Here is a 20,005-nt window from a genome sequence, read left to right on the forward strand (position 1 = left end):
TCAAGGATTATTTAGACAGTTCAAGGATATTAGTCCATCTAATGTACCATAATTCTTAATGCTATTTATACCCCCTAAAATATACGTCTCCGAAATAAAATGCGTTGCTGCGTAAACTGTGTACAAATATCTCAATTAGCCTGAAGTGTGTTGGTGTACATTTGTTGCTTGTCTTGTCAAATATCAACTACTCTAAAACTTTAAGTGAACTAAAAATGCTTGGTTTATTCAAATTCCTGTTTATATTTCAGGGGTCAAGATCGGGATATTGGTGTGTGTGGTCTCTCCTCTATCCTTCGCCATTCATTTATCGCTAATTCTTATGAAGCCATGTTGTAAATTTTGGATTCATGCTGTATCGTGCCTACCTCGTCTCTGGGATAAGGAAATCGCTGAACTTGTCAATAATATTTCAGGTAATAAGACACAAACAAATATCTTCCACAAGGTAGATAAAATAGAGAAATCTCGTTTTATTTATTTACTGTATTCTATGCAATGGATCAATGTTGTTATGCATCATTCATATCTTACCATGAACCTCCGAAATCAAACAGTTCGTGGTAACGAACTTTAAAAGAAGAGACCCGGCTTAATAGTAACCGAAACTCAAAAAAACATAATTTTGATACCAAATATACATCAAAAGAATCAGATTTTTATGCTGATTTCAAATATATAAGTTTAATCAAGTCTTCAGTCTTACTCATCAAAAGTTAAGAGCCTGAAAAAATTTGGCTCATTTTCAAAAAATGAGGATACACCCTCTTAAAGTTATAAAATCTCAATAAAAAGCACACCATCAGATTCAGCGTATTAGAGAGCCCTACTGTTGAGGTTTCAAGGTCCTATAAAAGGTGGAATTTTGTATTTTTTACCAAAAGAAAGATCACGGATGCGTGTTTTTTTTTCTGGGGTAATTGTATTGACCCAGTAATCCTAGAATGCCCCGAGAGGGCTCATTCTAACGGAAATGTAAAGTTCTAGTGCATTTTTTTTAGCGACTGAAAAAATTGGAGGGTAACTAGGCTCCCTCCCACACTCATACAAAGTCAACGGATCTATATTTTCAGATAGCCACTTTGTTCAAGCATAGTTCGTCATGGTAATGAACTTTAAAAGAAGAGACCCGGCTTAATTGTAACCGAAACTCTAAAAAACAGAATTTTGATACCAAATTATAAATCAAAAGAATCTGATTTTTATGCTGATTTCAAATATAAAAGTTAAATCAAGTTAAGTCTTTCTCATCAAGTATTAAGAGCATGTGAAAATTTGGCTCATTTTCAAAAAATGAGTAAATACTCTCTTAAAGTTATAAAATCTTAATAAAAAGCACATTATCAGATTCAGCATATCAGATAATCCTACTGTTGAGGTTTCAAGCTCCTATAAAAGGTGAAATTTTGTACTTTTTGCCAAAAGAAAGATCACGGATCACGGATTTTTTTTTTTTTTTAGGGGTAATTGTATTAACCCAGCAATCCTAGAATGTCATGAAAGGGCTTATTCTAACGGAAATTGAAGGTTCTAGTGCCTTTTTAGTGACCAAAAAAATTGGAGGGTAACTAGCCCTCTAACGCTCATTTTTTTACAAAGTCAACGGATCAAAATTTCGAGATAGTCGCTTTGTTCAAGCATATTCGAAAAATCTAATAGCTCTCTTTGAGGACGACTTAATTCCCAACAGTTTCCGGGGGAAGGGCTGTAAGTTACGAACTCTCCCCATTGTTTACATATAGTATTGGTTATTGGTAAGTATACTGACATTTTCAGAGGTTTTTTTTCTGGTGGGTGGGAGGGTAGGGTGAAGGGTGTACGTGTTAGGATGTAATTATGGAGGGATTTATCACGAGGAAGAGAATTTCCATGAAAGGGCGCTGGATTTTCCAGCATTATTAAAAGAAAAACAATGTGAGATTTTTTAAAACACCTTATTCAACGTAGAGTAAGAAGCATCATTTAAGCTTTAAACGAACAGAAATTATTGCGCGTATGAGGGGGTTTGTCCGCTCCTCAATACCTAGCTCTTTACGTTAAAATATTTTGGTAATTTGAAAAGAGCTATTTGTTCTAATTAAACAGCCCATGCTATTCAGAATTGGAACAAGTTAAAAAAAAAACTTTTTTTTATATTTAATTTCTGAACATTTTTGAATTAATGCACGTTTTGATTTTGGCTCACCGTACATGAATAATTAAAACGAAATTTATTCTAGTCTCCCAAAGATTTTGGACTGGATAAGGTGTCCAAAATGTGTAAAACTTTGACATTTCTTTTCACCAGGTTTGGTTAAGATTCGGTCATTCTATTCTGCTAGCTGATAAAAATATAAACACCCATCCAATATTTCCATACCTTTTCATTAAGAGTCTGGTTCTAGTCCCTAAAAGGCACCAATACGAGAATAGGTATTCTTTCTATGGAGTTTGGTAGATTCGCAGATGACAAGATTCCACAATACACCTTTTCTTCCCACCCATATAAGTTGGATCGCTAACCTTTTTATGCTTTTATACTTTTAATAGGTTTTTTAATTATAGTACACCCTCCCTCTTCTTGTAACTACCATTTATAACTATCTAAAGGTGTCCGTAAACGAATTTAAAAAGTATAATCCAATAAGTACAAGAGATTAATCCATACACGGCCATTCCCAAGCATTTTGGCTGCGGTAATTTAAAACGTGCTATGTGATATTTCTTAGAACTGATATTTATCCCTCCCCGATAAAACTAAACAGCTATAAAAATAGTAATCTAAGCTGATAACGACAATGGTTTTCAAGTATTTGGGTGTGTGAAAATCAAACTAAAACCTTCTTATCCCTGATCGGGTTTAAAGATGAAATGTTTTGTTACGCTTGTGGCCAAGATGAACCAAATGTAAAACGAATATTTTCTGAGGTGTGGTTCCATCTCTCCCTCCCCCTCCCCCAAAAAATGTCGCCTTAAAAGAACGCTTACATAGAAAGACAAATCGAAAAAAAAGGATCTGTGTAAAACAGAGCCCAATGAAGGGTCAAACTAGTTTTTGCCGGCCACTGTATATGGAACAAGTGGTTGTAGCAACTTTGGAAATGGCACATGCGATTATAGTATAAAAGTTCTACTGTGGATTTTAAGGCCTGAAAGTAATTGGCAAGCAACCAGCCTCTGTCCTGCTTTTAACCACCCAACAACGAAGTAACCCCCATGATGTGAGACGAAATGTATTTTCATTAAGAATTATAAGTACTACTGGGGATTGAATCCATTAATGCCATCGAGCTGATATCATTTCAAATTAAATTAAATTTAAATTCTTGAAGTAATACATCACAAAAATAAGGTAATGTATTTTGATGGTTTTTTTTCAGTTTATTTATTGTATATGTTGTTTGTTTTATTGCCTATTTATTTTTGAAAACCTGTTCTGAGTTGTATGCAAAATTATGATGATATCCTAATAACTCTATCTTTTATTAAAATTGTTGTATTGCTTTCTAGGGCACATATGTAAGAGGCTCCGGATGATGAGAGGAGATCTGGTCTTTTCTGACTTTATGGCGGGATTCATCATCCTGTACAAGAAGCGGAATAGTAGCTTAAGAAGCGGTGAGTAGCTTAAACGTAACACAAAAATGTTTAACTTGACTTTATCGCATGGTGTCTATTGTTCCGTTTAGCTGATCGTCTGGATCGCTGTTTTTGGCCGGAGATACAATCCGTGGTTGGGAAATTTAGCTCTAACGTAACACAAGCTCATTATACGTTTTATTGGTTTTGGGATTAAGCCAAGAACTTGGCCCTTGATTGATCAAAAAATCTCCTACACTTCACAAGCTAACTACCCCTTCCCTCCTCAAACCTAGCATCTCTACTGACATTGTGCTTAATAATTATTCATAGTAACTTATACGGTATATGCTGATATTTATCCTCAGCGACGATGATGGTAAGCCTTAAAATGTAATGTGGTATGTATTTTGTGGCTGCTACCATCACTATAACTGTAGAGGCGAAAAATTCCTTCTATCATTCCCACCTATCGTAGTAACGAACTTCAATTAAGGAGCGACCCGGCTGAATAGTAACCAAACTATAAGAAACTGAATTTCGATACCAATAGATATAAAAAGAATTGGCTTATTTTGCTGATTTCAAATACATAATTTTCATAAAGCTTAGATTTGCCCATTAAAGGCTATGAGTCTGAGAAGATTTGTCTTATTTTCGAAAAAAGAGTTAAACGCCCACTTAATATCATAGGATCTTAACGAAAATTGCACCATCAGATTCAGCGTATCAGAAAACCCTATTGTAGAGGTGTCAAGCTCCTATCTGCAAAAATATTTTGTATTTGTTGCCATAAGAAAGATCACGGATGTTTTTGTTGTTTTTTTTTCTTCTTTTTTTTTTGGGGGGGGGGGTGATCGCGTCCAACCAGTGCTCTTAGAGTGTAAAATTAATCATTTGAATGGAAATTAAAAGTTGCAGTGCCCTTGTAAATGACCAAAAATGCTGTCCCTGATTTTCTCATCTTCTTTTTAATCAGTTTGTTTTGTTTACATTTTCTTTGTGAAATGTAGTTTTGTTTCGTTGTACTTTTTTCGTATAGCATTGAAGGTTGTTTTGCCGAGATGTTTATTTTGTTTCCTGCAGTATTTTCGATGGTCTTTAAATCTCATTCTCAATCTTCTTTTCCGTAATTTGTTTTTATTACGTTGTTGATGTTTTTTTCTAGATACTTGGAATGTTTAAAGTTTTTTATACATTTAACAACTACTGCTAGCTTATCGCTTTTCTAGTAAATAAACATATTACTATTCCTCCATTAAATGATTGGTTATACCATAATACTACTACTGATTGACGGTATATCAAGATTGTAAGAGTTGTTTGTCATAGTTTTGAAAGGAGAAAGTTTTCTTTCAGATAACACCACCAACCCACCAGTGATGACTCCACAGGCGAGGGTGATGACCAACTCGCCACTGCCAGAGATGAACCAATTCTGGGAGGATAGAGAATGGTGCAACCATTCTGTGACGTGGGCAAACCACTTCGTGAAATACGCTGCTGGAGCTTATAAATTAAATGAGCTCCACAGTCAGCAAAACCTTCGGAGGACCTGTTCAAGGTTCGTTTATTTCCCAATTTTCTTTTTCATAGAATGTACTGAAAGTATTTCTACCCATGGTAGAAAAGAGGTGCAAAGTGGAAATCTTTTCTTTCCTTGTTATAGCTCTAATGCCCCTTTTGAAATATTGAGGCCTATTTAAGATTAAAAATATGAATCAGTTGAGATTCTTAGACTTTTTTCTGAATTACCCCTTCTTCTTCCGTAGTATGTTCCTTCATGTCTATACTCAGAATTCATTTATCTTCAGAGACAGTGATAACTGAAATATACAAATCATAAGTAGAAACTTGATTTGACCCTGATTAGGACAAACAGTTCTTCAGTACCTCAGCAGCTGGCTATATTGATGACAGTGATCAAGTGTGACTCTGAAATATTGGTGCTCTAAAAGACGGAGGAAGATTTATTAGATACTTTCCAGTCAAATTACTTACAGAATGCCCAACTGACTGAGCATGCTCTAAAAGTAAGCTCTAGAAAAAATTTACTAAGTCTCGGCTTCTTGGGCTATAATGCAAGAAAGGTTGAGGTGGGTAAAACACGTTTTACGGGTCGAGAATAACCTATCGCAAAAAATATTTTTTTTAGCCCATAACCTAGGGCTAAACGAAGAGTAGTTTGTTCTAGAATGGTTTAGGAGGATATCACAAGGAAAAACTTAAAGGATATAGCAACTCCTTGGGGTTGTAAGTGTATATATATATATCTTGAAAAGAGAAACCACCAATGCAACAGCACAAACACAAAAAAAAAGAAAAAAAAGGAGAGAGACAGAAGGAGAAAAGGAAGACTGTTTTCCTAAATTAGTGATTAATATAGACCAGCACTTGAATGAGGCCTTAACCCTACTCATCCATACAATCACATAGGTCAAACAGCATATCCATACACAATCAACCATAAAGAATAATCCATGGACAGGCAGTCATGTCGTCAATAAGTATAAGTCGTCATTTACCAAACAATAGAAAAAATAATAAAGACAAATAATTCAGAGGCAACAACCCAAAACAAGGGATCATCAGGAGAATACACTGGCCTATATAGGGTTTCGCCACTTTAAATTCTCTACCCAGCACAGTGTTGTGGCTACCACAGAATATCCATGCCATCCCCGTGGCAGGTATCACCCCCAAAATACATGCCTATGAAAGAAAAAAAAACAGAAAATGTAAAACAACCAAGTAACACCAAAACAAGCTTATCCTGTTAATATATCCCTCTTTTTAGCAACAATAGGTAAACTAAATATAATAAATTTTACCAAATCGCAAATATTAACACATTGCAAGAAACCTGAATGAACTAAGCAATTATAGAATTCATCTTTACCATGTGGCTAATTTAAAAAAAAAATCCGCTTAATTAGAAACCCAATTCAAAATAAATGGCGCTGCAACAACAATTCTCGAACCTCCGAACTTATATATATATATATATATATATATATATATATATATATATATATACGTGTTGTTGCGCCACCCCAACACCTAGATGGTGGGGGCACTTTGAACCCCCCAAGCCCCCCGCGCGGGTAAGTCGTTATGTGCCATTTTAGTCACGCGCCATTTTAGTTGTGCCCCTGTGTCCCACCTGTGAATATAGATAGTTTTTTTGTATGTTTTTAACTATGTAAAACTTGCGAATATACAACATTCTTCACTGTCCCATTGTCTGTGCATATAAATAGATTGTCAGGTTTATCGACTCTCGAACATGCAACATGTAATTGTCCATGGGAAAAACAATACGTATTCAGATCTATACCTCATTATTCTAATGATTGCCCTTGAGTTTTGTTGATGGTGATTGCTAATCAAACATTCACTGTGTCTCCGTCGTCATTTATATATCCCCCTGTGCCCCCGGCGTTCCCGTTGTAGTTGTGTCCCTGTGTCTTGATCATCATTTATATTCCCTGTGTCCCGGTCGCCATTTGTGTCCCAGTGTCCCAGTATGTAATTTCTCTTTGAGTGTCCTGGTCGGTCGTCATTTGTGTCCCAGTGTCCCGGTCTGTAGTTTCATCTTATAATGACTTCATACACAAAGCCTTACATACTTATAATAACGTCATATGCAAACCCACAAACAGACAAACATGCATACATACAACTTATTTTTATAGAGATAGATATAGTTTCTTTTTTAGTTTTTCTCTTTTTTTGTTTTGCAGCATTTTAGTTTTTTTAGCTTTTTTTTAGTTGTTTACATTTGTTATTTTTTCCTTTTTTTAAGTTTTTTTTTCTTTTTAGGTTTTTTTTTCTTTTTTTAGCTTTTTTCGCGCCATATTGCCGAACCTTTGTTTTCAACCCTTTCACGACCAAGTCCTCATTTTTCAAAAAAAAATTGACGAGAAATATATGATTCCTGACCAAAAAGACACGCTGATCTTGAAAGTGCTCATAAGAACCTTCTAAAATGAACAATAAAAAAACTGTTCAAAGCGGGACTCTGCAGTCCCGCTTGGAAAATAAATCTGACCAAATGCTAGCCGAAGGGACTGAGAAGTCCCGCAGAGAAAATTAATTTTTTGTTAAAGAATAATCGTTTGTTCAGATAATAAAACTTCAATTGCAATGTTAATTCAAACTCAGTTATTGATGATACTCATGATGCTCAGCTAAACAATTCTTCCGTTCGTTGACGCACAACGTCACACCACATTTGGAGAAAATTGAGTGTGGTCTTGATTCAACTTACTTTAGAGAACACATTTCACATCTTGAGCGTTGAGAAACAAATTTAGGCCAGTGATCGCCCAGACCACCAAGACGGACATCGTCTGGAACTGAGGCACCGCAACTCCCTCGTCTTTTCTTGTTAACTGCAACAGCCTTCTGAAAAGTTCTTCCATTTTTCCTCTTCAATTGTGGCACAGACACGAGTCCTCTCATAACCCTTCGCCAAAACTCGAGCATTGTCAATTTTCTTCGGGAAAAAGGAGACTGTGCAAAACATGAGCATTACAGAGTGTCAAATCCGTAAAACCCCAAAACAGTCGATGCCACCATTTTAAAGACTTTCTATCTCATCCATATGCTGCCCTTTTAAGGTCTAAAAGGTCTAAACCACCCATATGGTCATTATAATCCTTTGCTACTTGAGGGGCTGTGATGACCAAAGTAGATCCATCATAATTCGTTCTTTTTACAGAGGCTACCTCTGTACCATGGTAGTTAGAAGCAAACCAAACAGTCTTGGAATCCCTCCATTTATAGACACCAATTGATCCACAATGTCTTGAATATTGGTTGAAGCTTCAACCAACATTAGCTTCCTCTATTTAAAGCTCTGTCGGGTGCAAGGACAGGAAGCCCCTTCCTGTTGAGCGAATAGTACAACACGCAAAAATACCATCTTCCTTAAGTTGCTCAAGAAGAGAGACAGACGAAAAAAAGTTATCAAAAATGACGATATGCTTTTTCTTGGTGAGACATTCAGTCATTTGCCTCACGACTCTACCGCCAAGTCCAAATCCTAAATCGTCTTTGATAGCTTGGAATTTTCCTTGGTAAACTTCAAAATTGTAGACATAACCACTCATGAGGGCTAAGCACCAAAGCTTATACCCCCTTTTTATCGGCTTCATTGGGTTATATTGCTTTAGTGTGGAGCGTTCTTTGAAAAGAATGATGGATTCGTCAACCCTCATGTAAGTTCCAGGCTTCACTAACTACTTGAAGCGGAAGCTTAGCAGGTCAATCATCGGTCGCAGCTTGAAAAGCCCGTTGTGATTGTCAGGTTGTCTCTGACATGCAAGTTTCTTAGAATATCTTTGAATCTGTTTCTTGACATCCTTGACGATACAAAAGAGACACCAAGGTCAGGATAAGTAGCCCAGTAATCCCTCATGCTTGGAAGATGGTGGTACCCCATTAATAGATTTATCCCTAAGCACACCTAAAGTTCATTGTCTGTTATGTTGATATTCTTGCCCTTCTAAACAGAATAAAGATTTGACTGAAAAGCAAGGAGCTCAAGAAGCTCATTGCTCCAGCAGGTTAGAAAAAAATCCATAGGAGTTGATTCACGTCCTATTTCCTCTAAATTAGCCTCTGGACTCTTCAAGTCCAACTGATGGGTTTGTGCGACAACTTTCTTTATGTTCTTTGTCTTTCATTGACATTTGCTTTCCTTGCTGGTGGTCTTATATTTTTTTGGTTGATTATCTGCACGAGATGGAACAGGTGCTGATGAAGTTGAAGGCACAACAAGCCCAGGATCTGTATCGTTTGGGATCGGAAAAGTGGCTGTCGAGTCTTCTCCAGCATTTGGTAAGTCCGAACCAAGGAGAATATTAGCTAACGCCAAGCCAATCAGGTCCTGCTCCATAGCATCGTCTTCTGTGTCGGTGTTTTCCTGTAAATCCAGTTCTATCTCTTCAGACTGCCGAAACCAGACATCCTCTTCATCCAAATCACTAAGATCGCTTCCCATCTCTTCAAAGACATTCAGTATGGTACTTTGACTGGTAGATATTCGCTTTCGCATGGCCTGGAACAAGATCTAACTAAACAATAAAATAATACGAGAGAGAGAGAGAGAGAGAGAGAGAGAGAGGGGGGGAGAGGGATAGGGAGAGAGAGAGAGAGAGGGAGAGGGAGAGAGAAAATAACCAACAAAAAGAAAGTTCTTTTTTCTTTGTTTAATCTTGACCTGAATAAAAGAAGGAAAGGCGCGAATAAAAGGCAAAAAGAAATAAAAGATAGAGGTAGACTGCTGATTTTTTATCTGCAAGGTCATCCAAATCAAACATCACAGACCACAGGAAATTAAAATGAAGAGCAAGAAAACAAGTCCAGGAGTGCTGCTGCTTTTGAAATCTTTAATTTTCGAAAGTGTCATTCTAATCAACTTCAACCAGCGGGACTTTACAGTCGCCACCACACAAAGGCATTGTCCACTTGGACTGCAAGGTCCCAAAAATAGAATCCATTAGAGCAGTCGCCCGAAGGGCTTTATCGGATTTTTTTATGCCAAAATAATTCCTTACACATAAGCAATAACTACTGCAGTTTTGAATCTGATCTTACAACGTGGTAGCCCGCTATCACAAATAAAAAAAAAAGACTTCTTACCTTTTTTGAAAAAAAGTAGTAGCAAAACTTTACCGTCAGCTGAATAACTCATACTGAACGCATCCTTGACTTGTTACCGAAAAATCGACTGGCAAATAAAGGCGGAAAACGATGAAAAAGGTTGTATGGCTCTATCTGTCAATTTAGAAGTACCCAAAGGATTTTTAAATGCCGGGACTGTAAGATCTTGTCGGTCGCGAAAGGGTTAATTGAAATCTGGTAGGCATTAATGACCTTATCCAAGTCAAAATCCCAAACCCAATAATCATCGCTATCATTTTCAGTTTTGATACGTTTCGACTCTCGCTGTCCAGTTTGATTTTCATCTAACTGCGTAGTTTTCCGTTCTTTTGCCGCAAGCCTTTTGGCATTAACTCTTTGAGCAGCTTCTTCGGCTGTTTTTTCTGTCATTTTAAGATCTATACTAAAAATTTCTCTTTGAAACGCCTTCTTATATACTTATAATGACCCCCCCCCCCCGCGTGCAAATCGTCATCCACTTTTCGGAGCGCCCTTGCTTCAGAGCCAAAGTTCACCACTGTCGCTTCCAATATTCTTATCTTTATTATGCAGACTTATTTTTCTATTCTTATAAACATGTGTAATCTTGATATTGACCTAATTGTTAAAATAAAGTTTGCCTTATTAGGGATTCATTTCAAAAACATTTTTAAAAAATCAAAAGGAAAATAAAGAGCTACATTAAGCCAAAAAAGAGCAGAAATTAAGTCAATTTATCTTCAAAGTATAAAAGTATCACAATCACTTTGGTGATTCTAGTCGAATTAGTTCCTTTCGAAGCTTCTACGACAACTCCTGCTACGGATTCTACTAGTCTATGACGAAAAAAAAAAAAACACTTGCGCTGCCTATGATGATAAATACTTGAACATATTTTTTTAAATACCAAAGACACAAAATGTTAAAACTAATTCTTTAAATTGATCACGTGGAAACATGTACAACCATATACATCTGAAAAAACTTGAAAATCCAGGAATTTAATTTTTGAAGTACTAAAGACACCAAAATAAAAAAACAAATATTTAGCCCTCTAAATCTGTCCACGCCCTATTTTTGCGTAAAAACCCGAGTTTACAGCAAATTTCCTTTTAGTTGCTATAGGTAATACGTAGTTTAAACGTCTTCAAATATTTTCATGAACAATATTGACAAAGAAAAAAAAATGCAAAATCGCAAAACGGAAAAGATTTAGTGGAAACTAATTGCTATGAATCTGACAATGCTTCTCATTTATGAAATTCCAACTCTGCAAAATCTGTTGATTTCCATATTAGTGGAAATCCCCCTAGTGAATGGATATGAGTTCGTCAAGCTCTGAAAACGGCTACTCCCAATTATCAGAAAGCATAGTTGATGGGGCCCAAGTTCATTAAAGATAACATTAAAGATATCATTTCAGGATGCATGTTCCATTCTCTTGTAATACCACAAGTAGCTTCTTTTACAATCCAAGATGATGATAACACGATTCCTGAGGAACCAAGAAGCTCATTTTAAGGTTCATCCTCATGATAAACAATAGAATAAATAATGCTTCATTTTGTGTAAATTAGACGTAGCCATAGAAATGCAGGTAGATTATTTCACAGTTTTTGTCCATTTGCTTACAAAGCAGAGATTATAATTATGGAGCATCTTTGTATTAATGCAGCTAAAAAAAAATAGCCCCATATGTAGTCAAAATTCGATTCTGAATCCAAATATGACTGATTTTAACCAAGACTCTCCCCTCCATAGTGCTCAAACATATAATACACAATTATACATCTACAATATATTTTTGGTAAATAACCTAGAGCCGGCAGTTTTCAACAAAATTTTATTTTATAGCACAATATTTATGATTCATTTTCATGTTCTTTCATAATTTAAATAATCATTTGTGAGGGAGTATGAATGGCCTAAAAAAATAATATATAAATATTTTATATACATAAAATAAAAAAAAATTATTTTATATAATATAAAATAATTTATATAAATAATATATAAATATATTATATTTATATAATATAATATATAAATAATATATATATAAATAATTATAATATATAAAAAAATAATTATAAATAATATATTAATAATTTAAATATAAATTATAAATATATAAATATTTAATATAAAAAAAATAATAAAATAAATGGCCTAAAAGAGCTCAAAATAACCCATGTAATCTAGTAATCCAGAGCTTAACTAAGTGATATTGAATTTGTCAAAGCTTGGATCATTACTTCTTCAATTTGTGTAAGAAAACAGATACATAATTGATTCTATGTTCATTTCCATCTAATTTGAAAATTGGTACACGTTTTTACAAATAACCTTTACAACTTATTCTTTTAGGCATGAGGCCCCACCTAGAACAGGATCTACTACCATTTCTTTAATAATACCTAATATGATCTTATACACCATTAAATAAAAAAAAACAAGTTTTTCAACTGAAAGTAAGGAGTGACATCAAAACTTAAAACGCACAGAAATTACTTCGTATATGAAAGAGGCTGCTTCCTCATCAACGCCCCGCTCTTTACGCTAAAGTTTGACTCTTTCTCTCAATTCTTCTTTTTAAAAACAGTAAAAAAACTCTAGCGTAAAGAGCGGGGCGTTGATGAGGAAGCAGCCTCTTTCATATACGAAGTAATTTCTGTGCGTTTTAAGTTTTGATGTCACTCCTTACTTTCAGTTGAAAAAACTTGTTTTTTTTTATTTAATTTCTGAACGTTTTTGAATCAATGCATGTTTTGATTTTGGCTCTCCGCAGAGGAATAATCAAAACGAAATTTGCATATTTTTTTTTTGGCTCAATTGCTTTCTCATACTTTTGATCGAATGATTTTGAGAAAAAAAGAGCGGGGGACGAAGCCTAGTTGCCCCCCGATTTTTTGGTTAATTAAAAAGGCAACTAGAACTTTTAATTTTTTACGAATCTTTTTATTGGTAAAAGATTTACGTAACTTATAAATTAGCTTACGTAAAGAACTTTTGTATTCTCATGTTCTTATTACATATATGAGGGGATTCGTCCCATCGTCAGTACCTCGCTCTTTACACTAAAGCTTAAATTTTATCCCAATTCATTAAGAATGACCCCCTGAATCACAAAAGCCGTAGAATAAGTAGTTGAAATTACTGAAAATACTTTAGCGTAAAGAGCGAGGTATTAGAAGGAGGTGAGCCACTCATATGGGTAATAATTTCTGTTTGTTTTAAGTTTTATTGCTGTTCCTTACTTCCAGCTGAAAAAGCTTTTTCACTTTTATTTTTTAATTGTTTTTTTTTTTAAATAATGCTAGTAAATCCTGCTGGAAATTCATGGAAATTTTCTTCTCCCATTACAAATTCTCGAATGAAAGTTCCCCCAGCATATCCCCCTCTTCTCAACCCCTCCCCAAACCAAACAAATCCTCCTGAAAACGCCTGTATACTTCCCAATAACCAGTACTATATGTAAGCACAGGTCAAAGTTTGTAACTTGTTGCCCCTCCCACGGGGACTGTGGGGGAGTAAGTCGTCCCCAAAGACATAGTTACAAGGTTTTTCGACTAAGTTGAATAAAATGGCTATCTCAGAATTTTGATCCGTTGACTTTGGGAAAATAATTAGCGTGGGAGGGGGCCTAGGTGCCCTTTAATTTTTTTGGTCACTTAAAAAAGGGCACTAGAACTTTTCATTTCCGTTAGAATGAGCCCTCTTGCAACATTCTAGGACAACTGGGTCGATACGATCACCCTTGGGGAAAAAAAAAACAAAACAAAAAAACAAATTAACACGCATCCGTGATCTGCCTTCTGGCAAAAAATGCAAAATTCCACATTTTTGTAGATAGGAGCTCGAAACTTCTACAGTAGGGTTCTCTGACACGCTGAATCTGATGGTGTGATTTTCGTTAAGATTCTATGACTTTTAGGGGGCGTTTCCCCCTATTTTCTAAAATAACGCAAATTTTCTCAGGCTCGTAACTTTTGATGGGTAAGACTAAACTTGATGAAACTTATATATTTAAAACCAGCATTAAAATGCGATTCTTTTGATGTAGCTATTGGTATCAAAATTCCATTTTTTAGAGTTTTGGTTACTATTGAGCCGGGTCGCTCCTTACTACAGTTCGTTACCACGAACTGTTTGATTATATCATAAACCACATCAGCTTAGGTAGAAAAAGTATTAAAATAAATGTAAAATATTAAAGTAATATAGATGTAATAGAGTAGATGCAATAAGTAAATATAGATACTAACGTAAGATAGATATAATAAAGTAACACAACGGCAACTCCATGGTATAAACATTGAAAAAAGGATTATTGACTAATTTTGTGAATTTGGTTTGAATTCAATTTATGATAATATGCTGAGGTCAACAAAGTAAATCTCAATTCACCTAAGAGCTGTAACCTCTGACCACCTGATGTGTCAGATAAATCTAATGAGCTGGAGCCATAAAGGTCAAGGAAGTTTGCTTCCGCTGTTGCATTGAAAAAAATAAGAGCAATAAACTATATTTAAAGAGTTTATTGGGTATATTTGTTTTTATTAATTTCTTTTAGTTTTACTGCTGATCATGGACACAGTATATGTGTCCAAAACATACAGTTAAAAATTTTTATATATGTTTCACTGTCAGTTAAAGGATTTATTCCTATTTTGAACTGTTATATTTTCGAGATATAGCTTTTGTTTCCTTTATATTTATTTTTAACCAAAACAAATAAAAAGCTGTTAATCTGCTCCAAATGCTTCTTCTTCTTCTGAATCTGTACATTTGCCAAACTTTATATTTCTATAACACCATCGATCCCGATTGGTCAGCCGTTTTTCATGTATTTAGGCTGTTTTTTTTTCTGTCTGTGCAGAACAGAGCAATATCAAAAATCAAGAGTTTGTATTGGCACCAGCGGGATTTTAATACTTCAACTCCCGGGATAGGGGATTTGAGCATTGCACTTCCGACAGTTTCTATTTGCCTTGATAATTTTAGAGCAGTAATTATTTTGGCTATTGATGATGCTGCTTCTAAAGAAGTGTTTGTTTACTGAGAAAATCCTTGCCAAAATAAGACATATCCAGACTGCCCTAGTGGGTGCGCGCAGTGTTACCATTCAATGCTGCTGAAAACCATAGGATAAAGCACCTTGAAATGGCCAAAAAAGTGCGCAATGGAAGGGTGTGCTTTGGATGGAAGACTAAACGCCGTGTGACAAATGTAATTCCTAGCTTTGCGCTGGGTGCCTCTCGATGTCTGATACAGAGTGCTACATATTCAACACAATGAACCAAAGATGTGTTTGGGTGTGCTTCTTGTCCAAAACCGGCGAGAAGGAAGAAGAAAAGAGCAGGGACCAAATACAGAAAGTACAGATGTGATAACCACTGTGAAATGACGATGTAGAAACTGGCTAAGAAATTTGGGTTTCAGGTATGAATAGGCCTTGAATGGATCTTGAGGATTAAATATGTTTTCATTTTGGTGTCCTTGGTATTTCAAAGGAATCTAGAAATAATCTTGCCTAGCATCAGTTCATTTGTCTAGCACTTCTAAAATTCGAAATACTAAAATATTCTCTGAGGCCTAGCTGACTTTTATACATAATAATGATAGATGGTAATAAGCTTACCTAAGCTATGGATACAGAAAATGAAGATCGAATTTCGCAATATGAAGCACTAAACGTACGAAATTTAATAATTTTTACCTTCGTTATTTTTATAAATAAATATTTATCCGTTTTTAAAATTTTTAAGAATATCCTTCTACATATATATTTGAGTTTGAGAAATATATTGACACAACTTAAGAGTATATTGCTCAAATGGACTAAGTTAAACTATTTATATTTTCTAGCTTAAATTTGAGGTTGAATCAGTTTGTAAAATCAACTTTCCTATGTTTGTTAAATTAAACAAGCTAATTGACAGGGACTTTATGCTCGGATTTCGTTAAGTATTCCTCTTAACGGCTTTTTACGCTAATGTTAAACTATTGATTTAACTGAAAGAATTTTAGAATGGAAAAAATAATGCCAACTAGTAATTAGAATTATTTGTTTTGTAATTGGCTTTACAAACATTTGGAAGGGATTTTTTTTTATTCTTTGTAAAAGATGCCAATAATGAAACATGTGCTTCTATTCTTACGGCTATGTGAATAGAATTTACTTTTTAGTAAATTTACCCAAGTGATATCTATTAGCAAATTGCTCTGGAACCATTGAGAGGATCATATAAACTTTATTATAAAGAGAGGGAGTTGAGGAGGTGGCAGACACTCACTCAGGATAGTTCCTGTTTGATATGTGTTTTAATTCTGTCTTTTTATGTTACGCAAAAAAAAAACAGTTTTCAAATAATCTCTGTTGCTTTTGTCAACGTCATATAAATCTTTATCATGGAGTTTTTCTTGAGAACGATGATCTTGCATATTTAATATCGTTAGAACTAGTATCTTTACTCATAATCTTACTTTGTGTTTTCTATAATTTGATTCCTAGTAAGAAACTCAAGAAGGGGGCCTGACTTATCCAGAAATTGCAATTAGTTACCTTGATCTCAGGATTGCGGTTGCAAGTCAAATCAAAGTTTCAAATCAATAAGTGGCAAAAGGTTATTAACCCCTCTTTGGCCCCCCTTAAAATCTCCTCTTCTATAATGTTAAAAAAAATATGTGATCTCCTCATTTCTAGTATGAATCTCTTATATTTTCTAGCAAAAAAAAAAAGAAGCAAAAGACAGTTCAGATCAACCATTAACTTATTTTATCAATATCTCCAAATTCATTCTCATTGAGAGGTCGCTCTCTTATAAACCATGTACACTATAGGGCTTTGACATGGGTGGCGGAACTATGCCAAGTATTGTGGGAAGTTTGTCAATTGTTTGGAGAGTGTCCCAAGCGTAGAGGAACTACTTGGAACACTTGGGGATCTGAAATTTACACCAGGGTACAGGGAGCGTCCCCTCGAATATCACACCTATGAAAAGTAAGAGTGTAAATCTATTTTTAAAGCTAATCCCTCGTCTAAAATTTAGGGACATTGAGGAGATTTGTTATGAAAAAAAAAACATTATCTTTTGGCTTTAATTTTGTGTGAAAGAATTATTGCCGGGATTACTAACTAAAAGGTGCTATTATTTAGTCTAAACGTTTAAAGAGACCAAAAGAACAGCAATCATTTCTTTCATGAAAATATTTCTATTGTGTTTTCTGTAGCATGGTGTTTCTTTTATTTTTTTATATTTTCTCTTTGATTTATGTTTTCTCTGTGACGTGATTTAAAATCAAGCAAAAATGACCAAAAGAAGAAGCAGAGGTGTACTAAAGAGAACTGATCTGTTTCTGTGTATGCTTGACTTATGTAGGTCTATCTTAGGTTTTAAAATATTTTGAAGGTATTAATTTTAAAATTCCTGCGGTGAGGGGAGGAGACTGGGGTCTGGATAAGCAATTCCCCTCTACTGCATAGTAGAATACATTCCTGACCTCTTCGCCCTTAAAAAAAAAGTTTTAGATGCTTATGTTTTTTTTAAATAATTTCGTATTTTACCAGCTAATTCGCCCAATTTTTATGTTTTTTCTGTTCCGCTCGTAATTAGTTATTTTAAAAATGCGTTATTCCGTCCATCCATTAAGATGTAATTGGATAAAATTGACTATTCTTATTGAGCAAACCCAGCTTTTTATTATTTTTTTTTTGCACATAGACCCATTTTTTTGTGGTAGTCGGTAGTAAGGTGTTAAAGTTAAAATTTTGCTAAAGTTTACTTTTTTTTCTTCTAGGGATGATTTGCCATTATATGTTGTAGATAGTAGAGTCTGCTGCTGTAGGCTTCAAAAATTTAAAGAACAGTGTGCTCGAGGATAAGGACATCAAGCTGGTGTCAATTAAAAGTGGCCTCTTTGCAGTAAGATGTTTTTTCCTTTTGGTAGCCTCCTTTTTCATTTTCACCCCAACACTAAATGCTTTTGTTAATAGCTGACGACAGTTTAGACTCTCCCTTTGTTCACTCAATCTTCATCGCGGTAACACCATTTTGGACTTATTTAAAGCTTTTTTTTGATGTAATAGTATGTCCGCACTAACAGCCAGATTAAATTTGGTGTATATGAATAGTGTTGATTTTCAAAGGCAGTTGATTACTCATAAGATTTACCTGTTTAGCCTTGAAAGGGTATAAAGTAGATCAGTGTAAAACGTGTCTGACTGGTTTTATCAAGACCCGGGACCTTTCACTGTGAGACTACTATTAATCAGAGTTGCCAACTGGCCATATTTTATGTCCAAAGGACACAATCCTAAGTGCCGAGACACAATGACTTAATAGAGCATATAAGGGACACATTTCAGAATTTTGGGACATAAAAGGGCCATATTTTACCAATTTATGGCACAAAACAAAATGTTTCCCTATTGGATACATATTTTAAAAAAAATCACTTTAACCACAACAGTGCTAATGCTCCTTATCTAGCACTAAATCTACTAACTACTTACTTTCTGTTAATTTTTTACATTTTATATTGTATTTTTTGGAGTTGCTTGCTATTTCCCGAAGACAGTTATCTGCAAACACTCTTGAAATTCTTTGTAAGTTTCTATTCTTTCATCTACAAACGATTATATTTCTACTTGGTTTTACCCTACAGTCAAGATAATAAGCAAGGAGGTTTTTTTTTTGTGTGTGTTAAAACTCAGTTGCAGCTTCTGATAGTCAACCAAAAAAACACACATACACACACACACACACACACACACACACACACACACTCACACACACACTCACACACACTCACACACACACACACACATACACACACACACACTCACACACACTCACACACACACACATACACACACACACACACACACACACACACACACACACACACACACACACACACACACACACACACACACACACACACACACACACACACACACACACACACACACACACACACACACACACATACACACACACATATTTATTTATATATATATATACTAGCTGTTGGGGTGGCGCTTCGCGCCACCCCAACACCTAGTTGGTTGGGGCGCTTCGCGCCCCCCCCCCAAGCCCCCCCGCACGCGTAAGTCGTTACGCGCCATAATAGTTACGCGCCATTGTAGTTGTGTCCCTATGTCCCACCTGTGAATATAGATATATATATATATATATATATATATATATATATATATATATATATATATATATATATATATATATATATATATATATATATGGTTTTAACTACGTAAAACTTGCGAATATACAACATTCTTTGCTGTCCCATTGTCTTTGCATATAAATAGATTGTCAGGTTTACCGACTCTTGAACATGCAACATATAATGGTCCATGGGAAAACAATCTGTATTCAGATCTATACCTCATGATTCTAATGATTGCCCTTGAGCTTTGTTGATGGTGATTGCTAATCGACCATTCCCTGTACCGGTGTCCCGGTCGTCATTTACATCCCCCTGTTTCCCCCGGTGTCCCCGTTGTAGTTGTGTCCCTGTGTCCCGGTCGTCATTTATATTCCCTGTGTCCCGGTCGTCATTTGTATCCCGGTGTCCCGGTCTGTATATACATTCGTTTTTTAGTTTTGTTTTTCTCCTTTATTTTTTTCCCTTTTTTTTCTTTTTTAGCTTATTTAGATTTTTAGATTTTTTAGTTTTTTTATTAGTTTTTAGTTTTTTTTTCTTTTTAGTTTTTTTGTCCCGGTCGTCATTTATATCCCCCTGTTTCCCCCGGTGTCCCCGTTGTAGTTGTGTC

At 35.2% G+C, this 20,005-nt stretch overlaps 1 protein-coding gene across 1 annotated transcript; it reads left to right on the forward strand.

Annotated features, from left to right (window-relative positions):
* Positions 1 to 270: 270 nt before the first annotated feature.
* On the forward strand, positions 271 to 18,792 carry LOC136031583 (uncharacterized). Its single transcript, XM_065711254.1, has 4 exons — positions 271 to 416; positions 3,490 to 3,597; positions 4,918 to 5,122; positions 18,007 to 18,792. The coding sequence occupies exons 1-4, from the start codon at positions 323 to 325 to the stop codon at positions 18,089 to 18,091; spliced, it is 492 nt and encodes a 163-aa protein (XP_065567326.1). The 5' UTR covers positions 271 to 322; the 3' UTR covers positions 18,092 to 18,792.
* The last annotated feature ends 1,213 nt before the right edge of the window (positions 18,793 to 20,005 follow it).

The sequence above is a fragment of the Artemia franciscana genome, chromosome 9 (assembly GCF_032884065.1).
Source record: "Artemia franciscana chromosome 9, ASM3288406v1, whole genome shotgun sequence".
NCBI classification, from domain to species: domain Eukaryota; kingdom Metazoa; phylum Arthropoda; class Branchiopoda; order Anostraca; family Artemiidae; genus Artemia; species Artemia franciscana.

Coding starts and splice junctions, on each gene's coding strand:
- LOC136031583 (XM_065711254.1), top strand. CDS start 323: ATGAAGCCATGTTGTAAATTTTGGATTCATGCTGTATCGTGCCTACCT. Junction 417..3,489: donor ACTTGTCAATAATATTTCAG/GTAATAAGACAC, acceptor ATTGCTTTCTAG/GGCACATATGTAAGAGGCTC. Junction 3,598..4,917: donor GAATAGTAGCTTAAGAAGCG/GTGAGTAGCTTA, acceptor GTTTTCTTTCAG/ATAACACCACCAACCCACCA.